This window comes from Oryctolagus cuniculus, chromosome 12 (genome assembly GCF_051225735.1).
Source record: "Oryctolagus cuniculus isolate XC-2025 breed Fujian yellow rabbit chromosome 12, ASM5122573v1, whole genome shotgun sequence".
NCBI lineage: Eukaryota > Metazoa > Chordata > Mammalia > Lagomorpha > Leporidae > Oryctolagus > Oryctolagus cuniculus.
The window spans coordinates 90,646,153-90,668,553 of NC_142878.1; the positions used below are offsets into that span (position 1 = coordinate 90,646,153).

A 22,401-nucleotide genomic window follows, 5' to 3' on the forward strand; every position below is an offset into this window, starting at 1 on the left:
TCAGCTTTGATGTATTGACGCCTCTAGGGCTATAAAACCCTGTGGGATTGGCCTGTCTGTCCTCGGAATTTTACCAGCCATTCTGCCTGTGCGTTTGGCCTTGACACCGGTGATGTTCTTGAGCCTCTTGAAGTGTTGAGAGTCATTTGCCCACAGGCTAAATAGCCCTTCCCGGCCATGCTGCTCGGCTCTGTGTCCTCTCCTGCCATGGCCTCTCTTCTCTGTGGTCACTCCTCATTCTTGTCAACGACTACCTGCTGCCCCAGCAACCTGACCATCTGTCAGTCTTAGCATTCCTGATAGTGACCCTAGCAAAACTAAAACAGCACCAAATGCAATAAGATGTCCAGGTGGTACACACAAGGTCAGGCGGGCTGACGAGGGAGATGGGGGTGAGAGGACTGGGCCCGTGTTCACTCATGGTGCAGATGGTCCGGTACCCAGCACCCACTGTGCACTGCGCCGAGCTGAGCTAGCCTGCTCAGGACAACCTCCACGCCTAGAGCTAGGCTTGGAGGCAGAGCCCCCAGGCCGAGTACAGACTAAGTGCACCTGCGATTAGTGTTGCCACAGGGACTCAGGAGCATCCCTGGCTACCTACAGCTTTCCCCAGTGCCCGGTCTCCCAGCATGGCTGCATAGACACGGATCCCAGGCTGGCAGCAGATTGACAGCTGTCAAGCCCAAAGTGGGGACCTTATTCTGGAATCTGCCCCAGGTGGTCCAGAGCCTTGGAAAAGAGAGTGAATATGGGTATATACGTTTGAAGCATATCACAGCTAAAAACTAATTCCCATCTTGCATCGGTAGGTGCTCAGCGGGACACTGGGAAATCTCTGATTTATTCATGTGTATGTTTGTTTTACCCATAAAAAGTGAATGTGTGTTATGTCTTACACCTGATCACAAGTAGTTTCTGCATGAAAGTGTGGGTGTATTAGTAAGAACTACAAGGTTTGAAAGATACCAAAATGCTGCTGAAATGTAACAGGCCAGGTGTGCAAAGTAACAGTGGTGGTCGAATAATTCCAAGACTGGCTGATTGTGCTTCCTCGCCTGCATGTGAAGAAGGACTTGGTTTACAGACGGCATGGCTGCCACTGTGCAGACCAGCAGGTGGGTCCCGTGCACAGTTCATCTCTTCTGCTTACTCTGGTAAGGCATCCTGAGGTTGGTGCACACAGGGGCAGGGCTCGGATAGATGACAGTGGCATACACAGGGTATGGACACCAAATGGACAGCTGCCAAGGGGCCAGAGTCGGGGGCGTAGAAAGCAGGAGTAATCAGTAACAGAGGCAAATCTGGAAAATTCGCCAATATATGCAAACAGCACCTTTCTGAATAACCCACAGGACAAAGAAGAAGTCAAAAGGAAAATTGGAAACTACTTTGAGATAAGCAAAACTGAAAATACCACATGCCAAAATGTATGAGACGCAGCAAAAGCAGAGCTCAGAGGGAAATTGTTAGTTGGAAATATCTTCAGTTAAAAAGAACCAGCATCTCAAAGCAGTAGCCTTATTGACACCTTAAGAAACCAGCAAAAGTGCCCGTGACAGCCAGCACTGGGCTGTGGCCACCCTGAGGATGTGGAACCCCCGCAGCCTCTGCCACCCAGTAGGCTGAGGGTACTAAATGCACAGCAGGCAGAAGCAGGACAATGGAGGAACCAGAGGAGAGAACGTGTGGAGAAAAGTTGGTCCTTTGAACAGATCAACAAACTTGACAAGTTTTTGCCTAGACCAACAGTGGGGTTGGGACAGAGAGGGGACTCCAGTGGCTAAAATCAAGAATGAAAGAGACACATTGCTATCAGCCTTACAGAAATAAAAAGATAAGGGAATCCTGCGAACATATTACAGCAACTTGTGTGTGCCTACAGGTCATAGAACCTCCACGAAATGGACAGATTCCTAGAAACACAGACGGCTGATACCGACTCAGGGAGAAATACAGAATCTGAGTAAACCTAGAACAATTAAGGATTTTTTTTTTTACTTCCCATAAGGAAAAACCCAGGACCATATTATTTGAATGCTACCAATTTTAAATAACACTAATCATCCTGAATATTTTCTAAAAAAAAAAAAGAAAGATGATCAAACACTCCTAATTTATGCTGTGAGGCCAGGATTACCTTGATATCAGACCCAAAGACTTCTCGAGAAACGAAAGCTACAGACCGATATCTCTTATTAATACAAATGCAGAAGTCCACAAGAAAATACAGCAAACCAAAGCTGGCCATCCTAACCAAGTGGGATTTGTCCCAGGACTGCAAGGTTGGTCCACCATGTCATATACAATATTAACAAAATAAAGGACAAAGAGCACATGATCATCTCATTAGACACAGGAAAGGCATTCAACTAAATCCAACATTCCCATTCATAAGAACGCTCAATAAACTTGGACTACAGGAACTTCAGTACTCTGATGAGGGGCATCTTCAAAAACTCACAGCTAGTAGCATACTTAATGATGAGAGGCAAGAAAGCATTCCCCCGAAAAATCAGGGTGAGGTGGCAGTATCTACTCTCGCCACTTCTGTTCAGCACTGCACTGGGTCCTATGCAGGGCAATTCGTCAGGAAGAAGAAAGAGTGCCCAGATGGAGGAGGAAGAAGTAAAACTGTGTTTGTAGGTGATATGATGGTATATGTAGAAAATCCACACCCCAAAAAATAGTGTGAAAGCTAATAAATTACTTTAGTGAGGTTGCAAGACATAAGTCAACACACTAAAATCATATTTCTATGAATTAGTAATCCAAAATGAACAATCCAAAATAATGAAATTTAAGGAAGTTCAGGTTGAAGTTGCATCAAAAACAATAGAAGAATTAAGAATAAATTTAGCTGGCACCGCGGCTCACTAGGCTAATCCTCCGCCTTGCGGTGCCGGCACACCAGCTTCTAGTCCCGGTCAGGACGCCGGATTCTGTCCCGGTTGCCCCTCTTCCAGGCCAGCTCTCTGCTGTGGCCAGGGAGTGCAGTGGAGGATGGCCCAAGTGCTTGGGCCCTGCACCCCATGGGAGACCAGGAGAGGCACCTGGCTCCTGCCATCATATCAGCGTGGTGCGCTGGCCGCAGCGCGCCAGCCATGGCGGCCATTGGAGGGTGAACCAACGGCAAAAGGAAGACCTTTCTCTCTGTCTTTCTCTCTCTCACTGTCCACTTTGCCTGTCAGAAAAAAAAATAAATTTAGCCAAAGAAGGAAAATCTTATACATTGAAAGTTATGAAACATTGAAAGAAATTGAAGACAAAAATAAATGGAAAGACCCTCGGTGTCCATGGAGTGGAAGAGTATTGTTAAGGTGGGGATAATCCCTAAACGGATCCTCAGATGGAATGGAGTCCCTGTCAAAATCCCAGTGAACTTTTTGGCACAAGTGGATTCACTAATCCTAAAATTTATGTGGAGATGCAAGGAACTCAAAATAGTCAAAACAGTCATGAGAAACAAACAAAAAGAACAAAGTTTGGGTCATTTATATTTGCTGATTTCAAAATTTACTACGAAATTACAGCAGTGTGGCAGTAGCATAAGGATAGACATATGGAATCGGATTCAAAGTCCAGAAATAAACCCGTATACGCATGGTCAGTTGTCTGACAAGAATGCCAATACCATTCCATGGCAGAAGAAAAGGCTTTGCAACACAGAGTGCTGGGGCAACTGGATGGCCACATGCAGGACAGTGGGTCTCACACCTAACTCAAAGTGGATCAAAGACTTTCATGGAAAAGCTAAAACAATGAACCACTTCAAGGAAACACAGGTGTAAGTCTTCATGACCTAGGATTAGGCAACAGCTTTTTAGATATGACACCAACAGCATAAGCAAGGAAGCCAAAAAAAAAAAAAAAAGAAAAGAAAAAGCAAAATACTTCAACATTTAAAACGTGTGTATCAAAGGACACTATCAGAGTGAAAAGGCAACAGGCAGGATGGGAGGAGATATTTGCAAAGCATTTCTTTTTTTGTAAGATTTTATTTATTTGAGAGGTAGAGTTACAGACAGTGAAAGGGAGAGACAGAGAGAAAGGTCTTCCGTCTACTGGTTCACTCCCCAGATGGCTGCAACGGCCAGAGCTGCACTGATCCAAAGCCAGGAGCCAGGAGCCAGGAGCCTCCTCTGGCTCTCTCATGCGATTCCAGGGGCCCAAGGACTTGGGCCATCTTGTACTGCTTTCCCAGGCCACAGCAGAGAGTTGGATGGGAAGAGGAACAGCCAAGACCAGAACTGGCACCCATATGGGATGCTGGCACCACAGGCAGAGGATTAACCTGTGCCACAGCACCAGCCCCTGCAAAGCATTTCTGATAAGGCTCTAGTAGCCAGGACACAGTGAGAACTCTCTAAGTCAATAGTCCACAAAAAGGCAGATAACCTGATTAAGAAATGGGTGAAGGATCTGAATAGACATCACACCAAAGAAGATACACAGATGCACGTGAAAACTTACTCACCATCATTAACTAGGGAAATGCAAGTCAAAACCACAATGAAAGACGTGCAATGAAAGAAGACTACCTCACATCCACTCAAATGGTCAGAATTAAAAAAAAAAAAAAACTGAAAATAACAAGTATTGACAAGAATGCGGAGGAGCTGGAACTCTTGGGAGTATAAAGTGGTGTAGTCACTGTGGAATACAGTTTGACAGTGCATCAGAAAGTTAAGCGCAAGGAACAGCATTGTGGTGTAGTGGGTGAAACCACCGCCTGTGGCCCTGGCACCCCATTTGGGTGCCAGTTAGTGTCTCAGCTGCTCCATTTCCAGTCCAGCTCCCTGCTAATGGCCTGGGGAAAGCAGTGGAAGATGGCCCCAGTTCTTGGGCCTCTGCACCCACATGGGAAACCAGGGTGAAGCTCCTGACTCCTGGCTTCAGCCTGGCCCAAACCTGGCTATTGTGTTTATTTGGGGAATGAACCAGCCAATGGAAGATCAATTTCTCAGTCTATCTCTCTCTATTTCCCTCTATGAAACTCTTTCAAATGGGTAAATAAACCTTAAAAAAAAAAAGTTAACCATAGACCTACCATATGAGCCAGCAGTTCCACACTTAGGTCTGTACCCAAGAGAACTGAAAGCATGTCCACGTAAAAACTTACACATGAATGTTCACAGCAGCTTCATTCTTTTTGAAAAAAAAAAATATTTATTTTATTTGAAAGACAAATTTATTATTTATTTATTTGAAATACAGAGTTACAGAGAGAGGCAGAGCCAGAGAGAGAGGTCTCCCATCTGCTGGTTGACTGCCCAAATGACCGCAATGGCCAGAGCTGAGCTGATCTGAAGCCAGGAGCCAGGAGCTTCTTCCATGTCTCCCACATGGGTGCCGGGGCCCAAGGACCCGGGCCATCTTCTACTGCTTTCCCAGGCCACAGCAGAGAGCAGGATCAGAAGTGGAGCAGCCAGGACTCGGATCACCTTCCATATGGGATGCCAGCACTGCAGGCCAGGGCTTCAACCTGCTACGCCATAGCGCCAACCCCATCGTTATTCTTAATAGTCAAAAAATAGAAACAACCTAGAAGTTCATCAACTAATGAAGAACAAGAGATGTGGTATATCCACTACCCGCACACTGGAATGTTCCATACCCATAAACAGGAGTGAAGTATAACGTGGATGTACCTGGAGAACACCATTACTAAATGAAAGAAAGTAGACACAGAAAGCACCTGCTGTCTGAGGTTTACCTGTAAATTCCCCACAGTAGGGAAATCCGTAGAGGTAGAAAGTAGAACAGCGATTACCAGAGATAGAAGGGAGATGTGACCATTACAGAGTATGGGATTTTAAAAAAAGTGTTTATTTGTTTTCATCTACTAGACAGGGAGAGCAGTAGAGAGAGACAAAGGCAGATCTTCATCTGCTGGTCCAGAACTTACTCAGGTTCTGGGATTTCTTTTTTTCCTTAGAGAGATGGAAATGTTTTGGGGTGAGGAGCCAGTGTTGCAGTACGGCAGGTTAATCTCACCACTTGGTCTACTGCATCCCATATCAGAGTGCAGAGAGCTCCAGTTCAAGTCCTTGTTGCTCTGCTTCCCATCCGGCTCCCTGCTAATGGGCCTGGGAAGGCAGTGGAGGATGGCTCAAGTGCTTGGCTCTCAGCGACCCATGTGGGAGGCCCAGACTCCTGGCCTCAGCCTGGCACAAACCTGATTGTTGTGGCCACCGGGGAGTGAACCAGCCAATGGAAATGTTTTTTTCTCTCTCTCTCTCTCAAGTAAATCTTTACAAAATAAATGAATAAATAAAAGTTTTGGGGCAGGCCTTATGATGCAGCAGGTTGAAGCCACCGCCGGGGACGCCCACACCCTGTATTGGCATGCCTGATCTGTGCCTTGGCTCCTCCGCTTTCAATCCAGCTTCTTGCACCATGCGTCCTACTTGGCAGGCAGTGATGGTTCTAGTACTTGTGTCCCTGTTACCCATGTGGGAGACCCGGAGAAGTTCTGGGCTTCTGGCTTCCACCTGGCCCAGCCCCAGCTGTAAGAAGCATTTGGGGAAAGAACCAATGACCAGATCTTTCTGTCTGTCTCTCCTTCTCTAATCTGTCACTCTGCCTTTCAAACAAATAGCTAAATCTTTAAAGCAGGGTCCAGTGTTGTGGGGCAGTGGATTAAGCTGTCACCTGTGACATTGGTATCCCATATCCGAGCACTGGTTGAAGTCCCAGGTGTTCCACTTCCGATCCAGCATTCCTTGCTAATCTGCCTGGGAAAGCAGCAGAAGATGGCCCTATTTGGGCTTTTGCCACCCACATGGGAGACCCAGATGGACTTCCTGGTTCCTGGCTTCAATCTGGCTCAGGTATCTGAGGAATGAACCAGCAGGTGGAAGAATTCTCCCCATCTCTGTCTCTCTCTATCTCTATGATTCTGCCTTTGAAATAAAATAAAATCTTTATTTTTTTTAAGACTTACTTATTTAGTTGAAAGAGTTACATAGAGAGAGAGGTCTTCCATCCGCTGGTTCACTCTCCAATTGGCTGCAAAGGCCAGAGCTGTGCTGATCAGGTTTCACCCGTCAGCGGCCACGTTGGCTGCTCCCAAATCTTGGCTGTTGTGGGTAACGCTGCAGTGAATGTGGCGGTGCGGATATCTGAAACAAGGATGTCATTTGTGGCTGTACCCCCCAAAGTGAGATTGCTGTGTTTTACACGAAGCTTTACAAAATTCATGGGAAATGTGTGTGGTGGAAAAAGTGCCTGGGTTGCAAATTTTTTGCACCAAAATAAATGCATTTTCATTCCATTTTTCCACACTTTCTGAAGTTCCCTTGGATGGTAGTTCTATTTGTTTGTTTGTTTCTTTGAGGACCTTCCGTAGTGTTTTCCTGTATGGCTGTACCAACTTACGTTTCCACGGTGGATGAGAGCTCTCTTTTCCCCACATCCTCACCAGCACCAGTTATCTTTGGACTTTTTGACAAGAGATGGTTCTGATTTGCCTAAACACCATAGAGCTAAGAAGCAGATCTAAGATCATATCTGAATGTCACATTTTATTCAAAGCCCTGAGCCCCACCCAGGACAGCCCATGACCTTGAAGCTCTTCTGGTGTTTGGTCAGAGAGTGGGAAAGCAGAGGGCTCCATTCTCTTACCCCACAGCACCCACAAGTCCTGAGTTCCGTCGATTGCAGTTTGAAAACCACTGCTCATAGCGCAACCGCTGTGTAGACCTGTGCCAGTCTCAGGCGCCGGGGCTGGGGCATGGGCAGTACCAGTTGCCATGATTGAAGAGCTGCTTGTCTGGTCAGGGAGTTGGGCGAGGGAGCAGTGTCACTGGCCCTGGCTGCTGAGCCGTAGGGAGACAGCTGGCACAGGGCCGCAGAGACTGTCACTTCAACCACTCACATAAATGGCTGTTTTCGATTATGGTATTCAGTGATGTTTGTTTGCCACTATCTAAATTCTAGCATAAAAATGTGGACGAGGTGCTGGGGAAACACAGAGATGAGAACTCAGCGAGGACGTAAGGGCCGCCAGGGAGACTGCAGGGCCCATGGGAGTCAGCCCCCGGGGAACCTGGAGCCCCTGCCACGAATCCAGACTGGCTGCGGCGTGAGATGAGTCAGGAGGTCTACACCCACCGTGCCCGGGGGCTTTCGCGGGGAGGGAGGATGGGCTTCAGGCAGGGACTCAGCAGAACCAGAGCTGTGTTTTACAGAGATCACTGAGAATGCCCGTGCCCCATGTTAGGTTCGAGTTCCAGCTGCTCCACTTCCCATCCAGCTCCCTGCTAATGTGCCCGGGAAGGCAGCAGAAGATGGCACAAGTGCTTGGGTCCCTGCCATCCACATGGGAGACCCAGATGGAGTTCCTGGCTCCTGGCTTCAGCCTGGCCCAGCCCCAGCCATTTGGGGACTGAACCAGCAGACGGAAGACCTCCTTCTCTCTGTCACTCTGCCTTTCAAATAAATAAAATAAATCTTTCTAGAAAAGAGAAGAGAAGAGAGGAGGGGAGGGGAGGGTAGAGGAGAGGAGAGAAGAGGAGAGAAAAAGAAAAAAAGAAAAAGAAAAAGAAAAAAAGAAAGAAGAGCCACTGACAGGGATGTGGAAGGGGAGTTGGCGGGGTGGACAGGAGGCAGTGGTTACGCTCAGGAAGGGGTGGGCTGTGGTTACTACGGCCTTAGCTGAGTGAACCGCCTGGGGTGAGGACTCGGGTGCGGGGAGGCGCGTGGCGGCGTTGCAGACATGAACGTGAACAGGGAGGAGATACTGTGCATCTGTTCCCGAGGGCTCACCGAGGGCCTCGCTCAAAGCCACGCTAGTTCCTGGCCCAGAACCCGAGTGCAAGACTTTGAACAAGTCGCCTCCCAGTCCCTGGCCTTTTCTGTTCTCTCTGCCTAGTGCCGCACCTGTTGCCCACAGGCACCTGTCCATAACCCCGCCAGTAACATATAGCATAAGTTCCAAGCCAGCAGAAACACAGATCTAAAAAGTAAGGCTGATATATGATGAGGAGGCGCTTCACTAACACCTGTGGTCCTATACTGAAAGCAGGAGAAGCCCCCCATTACCCTTCACCCCCTTCGAACGCGTGCCCGTGCCAGCTCGCTTTTCCTGCAGTGCCAGTGTACAAAGCAGGGAGCCGAGTGCCACTCAGTGGTGAGGGCTCCTTCTGCCACATGGCATGGACTTGGAGGCAGAAAGGGCCAGCTAGACCTTTTGGTATCAGAGGAAGAGTTGTTTTCTTTTAAGCTGTCAAAGAAGACAACTTGGAAAGTGTTGCCGACATGCCCTAGGGGCATAGGTGTCTATGCCCAGGGTTCAGCGTTGCTGACTCCATGTCTTTAAGGATTTATTGAATTCTGTTCTGAATGCTCTGCTTAAGCTAGCAGTGTGAATCCTTTTAGGAAGATGTCTATTAAAATGCAAACATTTTGGCTTTTTTTTTTTAATTTTAGAAATTTATTTGAAAGGCAGCCAAAGAGAGACAGATGTAGATATCTCATCAGCTGGTTCACTCCCTAAATGCCTGCAACAGCCAGGGCTGGGCCAGGCTGAAAGAAGGAACTGGGAACTCAGTTCAGGTCTCCCCTTTGGGCGGCAGGGACCCAATCTCCTGAGCCCTCTCCCTGGGTGCAGGTTCGCAGGAAGCTGGAATGAGGAGCAAAACTGTGACTCAAACACAGGTGCTGCAAATCGGAGGTGAGGGTATTTCAAGTGGTGTCTTAACCACTGCCCGCACCCCAGAGTTGGGCCCTTAAACTTCTGTTGCCTTTGAAAGTTCATTCCTGCAGGGTTATTCCTTCCTGGACAAGGGAACCTAGAAGCCTGTGAGGGCACAGGAGTCTGGCTGGTAAGGCTGACTGCCTGCTGATCACCCTCAGGACTTCAGAAAGTGGCACGCACCAGCTCCCGAGAGGAGTAGCCACGCCTTTCTCTGAGGGAGACACTGCGCCGTACGCTGGCATCTGAAGTTAACAGGAAGTCATGGAGCAGCTCCCACCTCGCCTGCACCCTGCGGGTGACCTGCTCCTTTCGCCGCTCAGGCCTGTGGCCGGGGGGGTGGGGGAGGTGGGGGGGGTGGGGGGTGGGTTGAAAGGAGATGACACCTGCTAGCCTGAGCTCTCCCGAAGCCCGACTCTGGCCTCGCCTGCAGAGGGTGTTTAGGAGATGGGATTTCACGGTTTTTGCAACTTGCTCAAGTTAATGGCTGGTGCAGTAGACACTTGGTAAGTTACACAGGTGTAGCCACACAGCAGCCCCGTCCTCCAGCAGTCCTGCTCACCAGCCCTGGGGCCCACAGCGTTGGCAATACACAATTGAAAGCCTGGAAACCGATATTCCTCTTTTATGTAAGGCAATCTTTAGAAATCTAATACCTGCTTTCAAAAGTCCAGTGTGTTTAAATTAATGCAGTTGGGCTGGTTTGAAGATTGAAAATAGGTTAGCATTAAGGCCAGGATGCCTTTAGTAATTACTTTTTTCTATTGATAATAACTGTTTCTTTGGAAATGACATTAACATTCCACCAAAACACAGCAGTAATCCAAAAGTTAATGTACTGTTCATTTATAATTATATTTAATTCATATTTATGAGTTGTTGGGAGGGAGGAGTAAGAAGTGTGTAAAAAGCTGTTCCTGAAGGAACAAGTGAAAAGAAAATTTTTCCTTATTAATCTGAAAGATGCCCAAAGTCGCTTGAAGTAGCGAACATTAATTTTTTAAGCATATAAAAACCAGATTGCATTAGCAACGACCAAGAAAGAAATCTGTATTTTTCTTATTTCCTAGTGTCACTGGGGGGCTTCAGTGGATAGACTTTCTCCACTTATTCTCCCTTGCTAACCAAAATATTAGCACAAACGCCCCCAGGATTCTGCGTTCAGTCAGTCAGTCAGACGGGTGGAGATCTTTTTTAACCAGCAGAAATTCCGCATCTCTAGGCAGTCATCGGACAAGTAGCTTTGTGTTGCTTCCTTTGAACTGTCCGTGAAGCCTGATGTATTATTAATGAATTAATTTCTTGGTGAAGGAGGCCTGAATAGCTTTCTGTGAATGGGCAGTTGCCTGGCGGGGCCGGCTTTGGCTGCTGCCATTGAACATGTGTTGCCGTATTGTGAAGTCTTACCCAGCCGTACGACAATGCTCGTTTACCCCACCGCCATGGGCCCTGCACACCCTGAGCCCAAGTCGGATGCCAGGGTCAGTTACCCAGCAGCTCGGGCGGGGGCCCTGCTCTGCCTCTCTACCGAGCTCCTGTGATCCATTTTGCCCGCCGTTAATTTTCCCTAAACCAGGGAAAATGCACATGTGTGTGTGCGTGCGCGTGTGTGCATGTGAGCCGGGCAAATGTTCTCAACAGAGATTCCAAACTGGCCGGCTGGGTGTTGCCTCCATTCCAGAATGGAGGCGGCATTTCAGGGAGTGCGAGCTCCTTCCTTCCTCCTGGAAATGGGAGCGTCTGGGCCCGCGAGACCCCTGATGTTCTGAGGTCCAGAGCGGCAGATGGCAGCATGATTTTCCAAATCCTGATGAACATCCTAACTGAACTTGCTCATTTCACACTACGTAGTTCTGTGCTGTTGTGGCTCCCCCCTCCAAGTCCCCTCTCTCCCTCTTCCTCTCTTTGTTCCCTCTCATAGTAAGTAATTTTAGACTGATGCAGTGTCTTCCTATAGCCAGCTTTATATGCCCTTCTCTGTGCCACTGGCTGTGTGGCAGCCTCACAGCACAATATCACATAAAATCCCCAGCCTCTGAACCGCGGCAGCCACCGCCTTTGGACTTGTTTGGAAACACGTGAGCCAGCCCTGCCGACGTGGACACGCGCACCGTGCGGTGCTGGGACTTCACTTGTCCCCCTTCCCAGGGCTCGCAGTGCAGGTGGCAAACGGCAGTGCTTATTTTAACTAACAGCCGCGTGCACGTTCGGGAGCCCGCCCAGCTCTGGGGCCGCAGTGAGGCCGCAGAGCCTGGTGCGATCGCGTTCTGGCTTGTTGGTTTTTCAGGACACCGAGCTGCCAGGCTCTCGCGCTGGAACAGTGTGTGGACGAGGCTCCCATGTCTCCTCCGCACCTGTGCAAGCAGCAGTTCCTCCCCCGTGGAGTAAACTATTAAGGGTTCTTTTCCTCTCCTCTTTGCCACTTCTGTTTTTGTGTAATGGAATTTATGATCAACCTGTTCATCTACCATTGCTTTTAACCAGCCCTTCTGCACACAGAAACTGGGGGAAAGCCAATGTGTATATTAACATGATCATTTAGGCCCCGGGTCAAACATGTACATGTAGCTAGACTTTTCCTAAGGGGGAAAAAGGAATTTTGATCTTCCCGGTATATGAAATTCACACACTATACAGGGACGAGGTAAAACCACAGGTAGGAGCTGCTGGGTAATTACCTGTAGACCAACCCGAGCCCGAGCCTTCCCTCGAGGGTGAGCTCATTTAATGGTTCCTAAAACTCAATCTTGTGGATGTCAGTGGTCATGCTTGATTATCTGCAGCAGTGTTTTATGGAAAAGCAACAGAAATGCATTGGGAGGCTGCAGAGAAAGGGGACAATAAGAGATGTTGCTTTTGCAACTGAAATCCATTTGGTGTGAGACAAGAACTGGTTTTCCTGCTCTACCTGAACCGCTGAAAAGGGATGTGTGTGTCGGTGTCCATGCGGGAGCACATGTGTGTGTGTGTGGGTGCGTGCTATTCCCACCTGCACCCCTGACTCACGCTGTGAGTGATAGCTTATGACCAACCAGAGACCTAACACACAAAGAGAAGAAAGAGGTGCTCATTACAAGTGCACTTTGAAAGATGAATTCATTTTCCAGTTCCCCACCTACCTTATTTTCAAGGAATCTTGTACAGCACCAAGATCTTTGCCATATGTTTAGAAAATCTTTGTATAACTCTTTTAAATGACAACCGAATAGTCTAAATGAATAATTCAGGTTGACATGCAGTAGCCGAAAACAAAAACAAAACAAAACAAAAAACCATTGCTCTCTTCTGATCCCAGTGCCGAAAAACTTCAACACACGTTGAGAAAAAAAAAAAAAAAAGACAATAGGAAAAGCCTCTGTAATCTCAAGTTCCAGTTACTTAGAGGCAAAGTCCATCAGCCCCGTTCATTTATGTTTAGTGTTTTTTGCAAGCCAACTGCGGGTGATGCTCCCTTGGCTAACAGCTGATTCTCCCTGATTAAAGGTTTTTAAAGGGCGGGGTGTGTTCTGGTGCCGACAATGCGGGCCCATTGCCCCTGCTTCCGGGCCCATCTGAGACAAGTTAAATGAGCTGCTACTGTCAGCCCAGACCCAGCAGACAGAACTTCACACCAAAACGCCCACGCATGTCATTTGTCACGTCTGGCAACCCAGAGCACGGGGTGACCCAGTGTGGAAATTGAATCATCCCTCACTTGCTCTGCTCAGGGCTTGCTTGGAGTGGGAGGAGTAGAAGGAGGGCTCCCCAGTCTCCAGCCGAGGGGGTCAGCAGCTCTCTGCTCTGATGATGTCATCTGCGAGCTCTCCTGAGTGCATGCAAGGCCTCAGCCCCCGACCCCCGGCAGCGCCGACCCTCTCAGCTGCCCTGAAGATTGGGTCACTTGCCTCTGCCTCAGGAAACGAAGAATCCACCTACAGTCAAAATGCTGACTCCCTCACGGGGCAGCCACGTTTTAAAATAAGCTCCCTGTGTAGCAAGCATTGACTCAGTGTCTGCAGGTCTGCCGGTGCGCTTAGGGCTAGCTCACACCTCGCGCTGGGCTGACTCATCCTGTGGTCTGCCTGGAGCACCTGTCTGTCCCTCGCTCACCTTGCTACTGTTGTAAAGCACAACCGCTCTTTGCCCCTCACCGCAGTCTTAAGTGAAACGTGCAGACGTGCCCTGTTAACACTGCTCTGATTCCACAGCACCTACCACTGGATTTACGCTTCGGACAAGTGCTTTGTGTTTGTAGATCAGCTTCTGTGGCGAGCTTTAAGGTGAGGGTCCAGTTTTTTTTTTTTTTTTTTTTTTTTTTTTTTTTTAACAAACCAGGTTTCTTCCCTGGACAAGGAAACAGATTCGTCTTTGAGATTCTGCCAGTTGTCTTGCCTAGAGAACGCTACTCCAAGGCTGTGGATGGTGGAAAACCAGAATCCAGCGCGTGCTCTGATGAGCCAAATGCTATTCTGCCCAACAGGGAGGCGCTGGGATTATAAATGGCCTTTAACCCCAGCACCGTGTATAGAAGTGGAGCAGTGCCCGAGTCTCGCACCCGGTAGCATGGACCCCGGTGCCTAGGACCAGAAACTGTTGGATCAGGCAAAGGAGCAGCCCTTGAATGGGAAGATTGACTTCTAAAACGTGGAGTCAGCCTCCACCCAGCTGATCCTCTGGTGTTGGATGGATGGTCTGGCACCAGGCAGTACAGAAATGGGTTATTTTTCAGAAGTGAAGAGGCTTGCCAGACATCATTTGGTTTGCAACACTGGTTTAATGGAACTATGGCACACCTGACCTTGGAACTCACCGTCATGGCCAACACACGGAGATGGTGGAGAAGGCGTCCTTCCTTCCTTTCTCTGTTAAACCATCACTGTGTGTGCAGTCGCGGTTGGAAGAAGTGTGTGTTGCACAGGAGCAGGTGCCAGACTCAGATCACAGCATTCAAGGTCTCCGCACCGCGGTGCTCTCTAGGAGTGAGGAAGACGAAGGTGGGGGAGCTCCTCACACCCTCCCGTTCCAACCCTGATGGCTTGTCCCGCACCCGACAGGCCTGCCACCCGAGCTGCCCAAGGTGTCAGTCTGTCAGAAACTGGAATGTTCCATGGACTTTTCCAGTGGGGCGTCCCCAGTCTGGACATCAGGGAAGCTCAGCGTCCCTGGTCCGCTGCCCCTCTCCTCAGTGGACTTGTGGCCCTGCACTCTTCTCCCTTGGCTGTTCCCTCCGCCTTGCAGAGCTACTGTCGGTGCACATCTTAGCCCGTCCGGACAGAACACTGGTCCTTGGAGAACGCAGCTTGCGGGTCAGCCGCCCCACGGTGCCAGGCTCATTGTCTTCAGCCCGGGAGGTGGATGTTTGTGTTGCTTTTATGCAGAACTTTATGGTGGTGCCCTGCCAGGGTCTGACCCCATCACCCCATCACGGTCAGGGCCATTGGCATGTTCAGTTGTGAATCCAGTGAGGCCCTCAGGAGCTGTTTTTAAGCAGAGGTTCCTTGGGGCCGGCGCTGTGGTGTAGTGTGTAAAGCCGCTGCCTGCAGTGCCGGCATCCCATATGGACACTGGTTCGAGTCCCGGCTGCTCCACTTCAGAACCAGCTCTCTGCCATGGCCTGGGAAAGCAGGAGAAGATGGCCCAAGTCCTTGGGCCCTTGTACTCGCGTGGGAGACCCGGAAGAAGCTCCTGGCTTTGGATCGGCACAACTCCGGCTGTTGCGGCCAATTAGGGAGTGAACCAGTGGATGGAAGACCTCTCCCTCTCTCTCTGCCACTCCTCTCTCTGTAACTCTTACTTTCAAATAAATTAATAAATCTTGTTTTTTTTTTAAAAAAGATTCCTTAACCTTTTTTCTTGTTTATTGTTAGCAGTTGCAATTTTAAATATTTAATTTATTTATTTGAAAGAGTTACACATAGAAAGAAGGAGAGGCAGAGAGAGAGAGAGGTCTTCCATCCACTGGTTCACTCCCCAATTGCCCGTAACAGCCAGAGCTGCGCCAATCCAAAGCCAGGAGCCAGGAGCTTCTTCCAAGTCTCCCATGTGGGTGCAGGGGCCCAAGAACTTGGGCCATCTTCTACTGCTTTCCAAGGCCATAGCAGAGGGCTGGATTGGAAGTGGAGCAGCCAGATCTCAAACTGGCACCCATATGGGATGCCAGCAGTGCAGGAGACAGCTTTACCAGCTATTCCACAGTGCCAGCCCCTCCTTAACCTTTTTCTATGTGAGTAGTGCCAAGTTTCTCCTTTACACAAAGCAGAGTTCTGCTAAAAATCTGGACCTCATGTGAATTTTTTAGAATAGCCTCTTCACCTTTTTATTTTTTTAAAGATTTATTTATTTATTTGAAAGGCAGTGTTACAGGGGTGCAGTGGACAGAGGGAGAGAGATCTTCCACCTGCTAGTTCACTCCTTAGATGGCTGCAACGGCCAAGGCTGGGACAGACCAAAGGCAGCAACCAGGAACTCCATTTGGGTCTCCCTTGTGTGGGTGGTAGGGACCGCAACACTTGGATCATCCTCTGCTACTTTTCCTGGGCCATTAACAGGGAGCTAGATCAGAAGTGGAACAGCTGGGACTTGAGCCAATGCCCATAAGCAACAGCCAGCATCCCAGGTGGCGGCTTTACCCACTATACCACAGTGCCAGCCCCCACCTTTTCCTTTCTAATATTTCTATTTTGACATCATTTTAGGTTCACATGCAGTTGTCAGAGTATGGACAGGTTCCCTGCACTGTTCACCCAGTCTCCCCCAGTGATAGCATCCCACAAGTACAGTAAAGTATCACAACCAAGAAACTCACAGGGGTGCAGGTTACAAGCTGCAGAGCTTATACAGATGTTACCAGTGCCGTGCTGGGGAGTGGGGCAGGTAATTAATGACATGGATACTTTTAAAAAGAAAAAAAGATTTGAGGGCCGGCACCGCGACTCACTAGGCTAATCCTCCGCCTGCGGCGCCGGCACCCCGGGTTCTAGGCCCGATTGGGGTGCTGGATTCTGTCCCGGTTTCTCCTCTTCCAGGCCAGCTCTCTGCTGTGGCCCGGGAGGGCAGTGGAGGATGGCCCAGGTGCTTGGGCCCTGCACCTGCATGGGAGACCAGGAGGAGGCAGCTGGCTCCTGGCTTCAGATTCGCACAGCACGCTGGCTGCAACATGCCGGCCGTGGCGGCCACTTTGGGGGTGAACCAATGGAAAAAGGAAGACCTTTCTCTCTGCCTCTCTCACTGTCCAACTCTGCCTGTCAGAAAAGAAAAGAAAAAAGATTTGAAAGGCAGAATTATAGGGAGGGAGAGAGAGAGATCTTCCATCTGCTGGTTCACTTCCCAAATGGTCACAACAGTCAGGGCTGGACCAGGCCAAAGCCGGGAGCCTAAAACCCCATCCAGATCTCCCACATAGGTGGCAGGGGCCCAAGCACTTGCGCCATCTTCTGCTGCCTTCCCAGTTGCATCAGCAGGGAGCTGGATCAAAAGTGGAGCAGCCGAGATTCGAACTAGCGCTGTTTATAGGCTGCCGGCATCACAGGTGGTAGCTTAACCCACTATGCCACAACACCAGCCCCCACGTGGATCCTTTTAAAAAGCTTTTTCTTTTTAAGTTTTTGAAAGAAAGAGCATCCCTTTAAAATAACAATCTCCCTTTTAAGTGAGTCATTTCAAAAGCATTTTTATTTGTGCTTTCTGTATCTGGAGTATTCCATTTGCTGCCTGCTCTCAAGATCACTGGTATACTATTAGCCGACTTGACCCCGCAAGTGAACCAGCAGCTGCGGTTGGGATCAGACCTCCACTGCCTTCTCCCCTCCTCCACCCTGTGAGTGTGCAGGTGTGCGCGCGTGCACACACACACACACACACACACACACCCTTACTCAGGTTTTCTGCTGCTTGCCTTTTTTTATGCCTGAGTACCTTGCTGACAAGTGCTAATAACAAAATACCCAGAGAGAGTCCAGTTGAAGTTAGCATACATTAAACATTCTGAACTTGTCCTTTTGCTCATAGATTGTGCATAATTAATAATTAAACGGTTTCCGTTGTAATGGGTTGACCTTCCTGAACTGTTCATTACTCACAAGGCAAAGGCATCACTCAAACTTTTTTTTTCCGCCGTTGTCCTTGGCTGTTCTGGAGCGCACCGTGCCCACCTTCCAGCCGTCTCAAAGAAGGGGCTGACCAGGTAGTTAGGGACGCCTCTCAGACCTGGAGAGCGTCCTGCCTGATGGCCAGAATCGCTTGCAGAAATGGTTTATGGCAGCGGTTTTTATACCACAGTTGCCTGCTTGACGACAGGGTGCACGCGGCTTGTGTGAAACGCTGATGCGCGCCTGGGATCTCAGGTTAAGGCTTCTGGTGATGCTCCCGTCAACAGAAGCGCATCCCACCACAAAAGCCCTGAAGGTGGAACATGGCACCCAGGGCCTTAACAAAGAGCGCGACATCCCAGAGCAAGTTAGAGTCGGCTTCACAGCCAGCCCTGAGAGTCCTTGGTGGAACGACTTCCCAGTGGATTCCTCCACCTGTGTTAACCCCGTATTTTGCAAGGGGCATTTTTGAGAAGTAATAGCAAGAACTTTGCTGAGTTCTGTGAATGCCTTGGGGTGGCTCCCAGTCCCTGTGCCCTCCAGGCAACTGACGCCTTCCTGGGCGCTGCAGGGGAGTACAGGTGGGGGACAGACAGGAGTGCAGGTGCACTGTGGCCGCCTCCCTCCACCCCCACCCACGGACTGGAATGGGCAGATTCCTGGAGGGCTTCCACATCCTACCTAAACTGACTTCTGCTTTTACTTTGAAAAAGAAAAGGGCCCCTTAAAAACTCTAGCGCAGAGAACACTCTCGGCTGTATTCACTTGCTTTTTTCCTCTAGTGAGTTAACAGGCTGCTGATGTCTGTGGCTTTGGAGGCCCTGGAAGGCGTCCTTTGCACGTGCGTGAGTGTGTGTGTGTATGTGTTGGGTGGGTGGCACTCTGGCCACTGCCTGCTCCTCAGTCTTCCACAGCGCAGGGCATTCTCCGCTGACATGTGCAGGGAGACGTGGATTTTAAAACAGAAAAAAATTCAGGGTACTGGGCGCGCGAGGTTGGAAGTCTGCACCCTGCTCCCCGCATGTCTGATGAGTGATTCTTTCCGGGCACCGCTGAGACAAGAATCCACTGTCTGTGGTTCTGCTAAGTCGACTCAGGCTGGCATTTTCAAGAGTGAAATAAATTATTCATGGGTACCACCCAGTGTTCCTTAGTTTTATAATACGAGGAACTTAACAGGCTACAATATCAGGTCTTAAATAAAATTAACTACCCATGCAAGATGTCACATTCCGCCGTTTTTTGCTTCTCGCCCGTGTTCAAATGACATCTTCATCAAGTTGCCTAGTCTATAATTCATTAATTGACTCTCAGTATCGTGCTTTGAAATGAGGCCCACATTAGCGTCATGTTTTATACCAGATCTTTGTGGAAGGCCCTTCCAGAATTGTAAGGCTCTTGGTAACTATTCAGCCACGTGAAGACAGCGGGCTTTTATGTTTTCTAAATACTACGTTTCCTCAGAAACTTCAGCAGTACACTTCCAACACCGACAGAAAAATCCCATGGGGGAGTGCGAGAGGCTTCCTGCCTCATCAGAGGCCATAGTGCTTGCGCCCCAGACTCTGGACTGCCTTCTTACTGATGGTTTGGGGATAGTAAAATGTCGTTTCTTGGCCTGGGTCGGCAGCATCTCGCAAGCCCAGTGATAGACCACGGCTCTCCTAGACCAGGCCGGGACTGAAATTGATCTCCTGTTCTACTGTTGCTCTTAAACCAAGGGGACTTCTGCGGCCCTTCTCGTTCCCTCATGGAGGGCTCGTCGTGTTGCTGGGTGCCTTGTGTCTGTTGGGTCGACGGCCCCCGCTAGCCCCCTGCTTCCCGTGCTCTCCTCTCTGCGTAATGCCTGCTCGCGGTCCTTTGGAGCTTGGCAAGATTTGATGTCACTCCCATTCCCCTTTGTTTGCCTTTCCTCTCGGAAGCCTTTCTCTACTGATGAGAACTCTAAGTTGAGAATTACTTAAGCTCCCTTCTTCCGCTGGGTGAACAGAGCCGATCCAAAGAGGGCACAGAGAACGCACAAGCCGAGACAGCATTCCGCCCGTGTTCTGGCCCTCCTCCTCCTCACCTCCTCAGGACGTCCTCTCTCTCTGTTTCTGGCTGCCCTGACCTACTCCGTTCCTTTTGATTGAATCGTGTTTTCCAGCAGTTTCCAAATTGTTTGAATCGGAAACAAAGCCTTAATAAGAGTTCTAGTTAATTTTCTGTCTTGTAATTACCGATCTCATTTTTCTGATAATTGGCCACAGCAATTATATGTATATTTACTAATCACATCGGGCTGTGCCATTGTATCTGTCGGCCACCATGGAGGATGGCACGCATATTGCCGAGGTGCTTTTATCTTCTTCTTTTTTCCACTACATCAAAGCTATTTCCTCTCGTTCTCAATAATGAATACATGCATGCATTTGACACAGTTGCGTGCTAGAGAAATTGTTTGGCTCCCACCAAATGCTGCCTGCTCTTGAGTTTCTTGCCTGCAGCGCTGGAAGGTTGTATGTAATGATATATTGCTCATCCAAATGGCCAGAGCACTCCAAAGCACAGTGAGATTAAAATAAGTCATTCCTTTGTTAATTTAAATAGGTGCATGTATCATACTTTGCGGGGCACTTTGTGGAGGGATGTCAGGGAGGAAAAAAGCCGCCGAAAGGTATTTTTAATAGCAAATGAGAATAGATGAGAATGGAGTCATTTGCAGCTGCCTACTTTGTGTGGCTCTCTTGTTCCAACTGGAGGTCTAATGAGATGACTGGTAAAGTACTCTGCAGTGTAATTTCATTACCTCCTGAGCTGTTACACGATAAACACAGTGGCGCTCTCTGTCACTCTTGGAGAAACTCCTAAATTCTCAAAGCCTTCCTTTGCAAACGTTAATGGGGTTTGCTCCCTGGGTTACAGTGGTAGCGCTGGTTTGTCGCTGTGTAGTTTGCTGCTCTTCTGAGTGACTCCCACCTCCACGCCAGAAGTGGGAGCTTCTCCTTGTGTGTGTTTCCTGTAGGGTGAGTTCCCCTAGGCGAGGAGAATAGGCTGGTATTCCTGTTCCCTAACAACTTCCCCCTAGAAAAGCTTTTCTGTTAAAGTTAAAAAAAAAAAATCTGACCCAAATGAGTCCATTAGAGGCAAGCCATTAAGAGCAGCTGAATATACAAATAAATGTAAATAAAAAAGAAAGTGTAAATAAATAGCAAATCCAGTAAAAGAAGCAAAGGTCAACACAAGAATAATTTCCCAGCTCTTTGTTAATTACAAGACCATTTGTGTGTTACTTAAATAATCATTAATTTCTCATTTACACTTTCCCTACCTTCCTTCCTTCCCTGTGGCTATCATTGTCCTTTCTCCACCTCGCCTCCCTCCCTGGCCTTGCGTTTCTCACCATCCTGAGACGGGGTGTTTTCACCTGCACCTGCCACCAGAGCCGAGCAGGGGCGGGGCTGGGCCGGCTGGGGGTGGCAGACGGCACAAGGGGGAAGGAATGGCCGTGACTTTTGGTGACTCGTTCTTCTTCCCTCCCAGGATTCGCCCGTCCTTCCGGTTGGAGAGTTCTCGGAGCCATTTGTACATTTCATCACTCAGTGGTGAGCCTGTTTGCCAACGTGCCATGCCCTCCGTGTGAACGACACATGCCATTAACTCGCGGCCCGGGACCCCTCGCGGCTCTGCCCGTTCCCTCGCCGAGGCGGCGGGGACGCGGGGGCCTTGGGCAGATGGGGCAGCGAAGCCGGAGCAATTGTTTAAATTATGTAAACGTTATTTACACAAAGGGTCATAAACGTACTTCGGAGGCTCTTCCCGTTTTAATAAACGGCTGGGCGGCAACCTCCTTCTTGGAGCATTGAGACTGTTGCCATTACCTCCCCCTTTTTTTCTTATTTTCCTTTAAGAAATACACAGTTTTATAGCCCCTGTTGAACAGACATATGAAGCTTGTTTTTATTAATGTAACCTCAAGTTACCCATAAAACTGCCTGTCACTTAGTGGAAGCAGCCTAGTTTATTAATTCATCGGATTTTCAGTAAATAACTTTTATCTTCGCCTCCGTTGTAAACACAGTGCTGGGGTCCCCCTGCCAGTGTGCTGGGATGTTTCTGTAAGATCAAGAAGAGCCACAGACCCTTAGCGAGGCACACGGAGCCACGGGGTTAACATCCAGGGCTCCCCAGGCACCCCCTCTCCAGCTCTCACACCCCGGGAAACAGGCGCTCTTCAGCCAAGGGCGCCTTCTCCTCCGAGCAGCAGGAGTCTTGGTTTCGTTACCCCTTCCCCCCCCAGCACCCTGTTCCCTGTCCTACAGGACCCTCCCCACCCCCAGCAGGAGGGTTCCCCAGGCCCAGAGGAGGACAGACCTGGGGGACAGCCCGGAGGCCCCCCCAGTGACCTCCGCCCCCCTCCCTCCTCCGCAAAGCCCTCGGGTCCTCTCCCCCAGACTCAGCCTCTGGCGGAGCGCGGGCAGCCCCTGCCTCCAGCCACCCTTGGCGGGCTTGCCCGACTGCGGTGGTCCCGCCCGCCCCTTCCCCCATGATCCATCTGATGATTACGCTAAAGTGAAGCCAAGAAATATTCCTTAATATAAATGTCAAGCTTTATCACCTTTTTGAGTAAGTGTAATATGTTACCTCTTAATAAAAATGTCT

General features: G+C 49.3%; 1 protein-coding gene across 9 annotated transcripts in view; it reads left to right on the forward strand.

Annotated features, from left to right (window-relative positions):
- The window catches only part of MAP2K5 (mitogen-activated protein kinase kinase 5), a 270,153-nt gene that overhangs the window by 209,939 nt on the left and 37,813 nt on the right, over window positions 1–22,401 (forward strand). For all 9 annotated transcript variants that reach the window (XM_089310609.1, XM_089310612.1, XM_051821809.3 and 6 more), the window contains one exon: window positions 21,283–21,344. In XM_089310609.1, coding sequence (XP_089166735.1) covers window positions 21,283–21,344 — 62 coding nt within the window. The remainder of the gene's footprint in view (window positions 1–21,282; window positions 21,345–22,401) is intronic.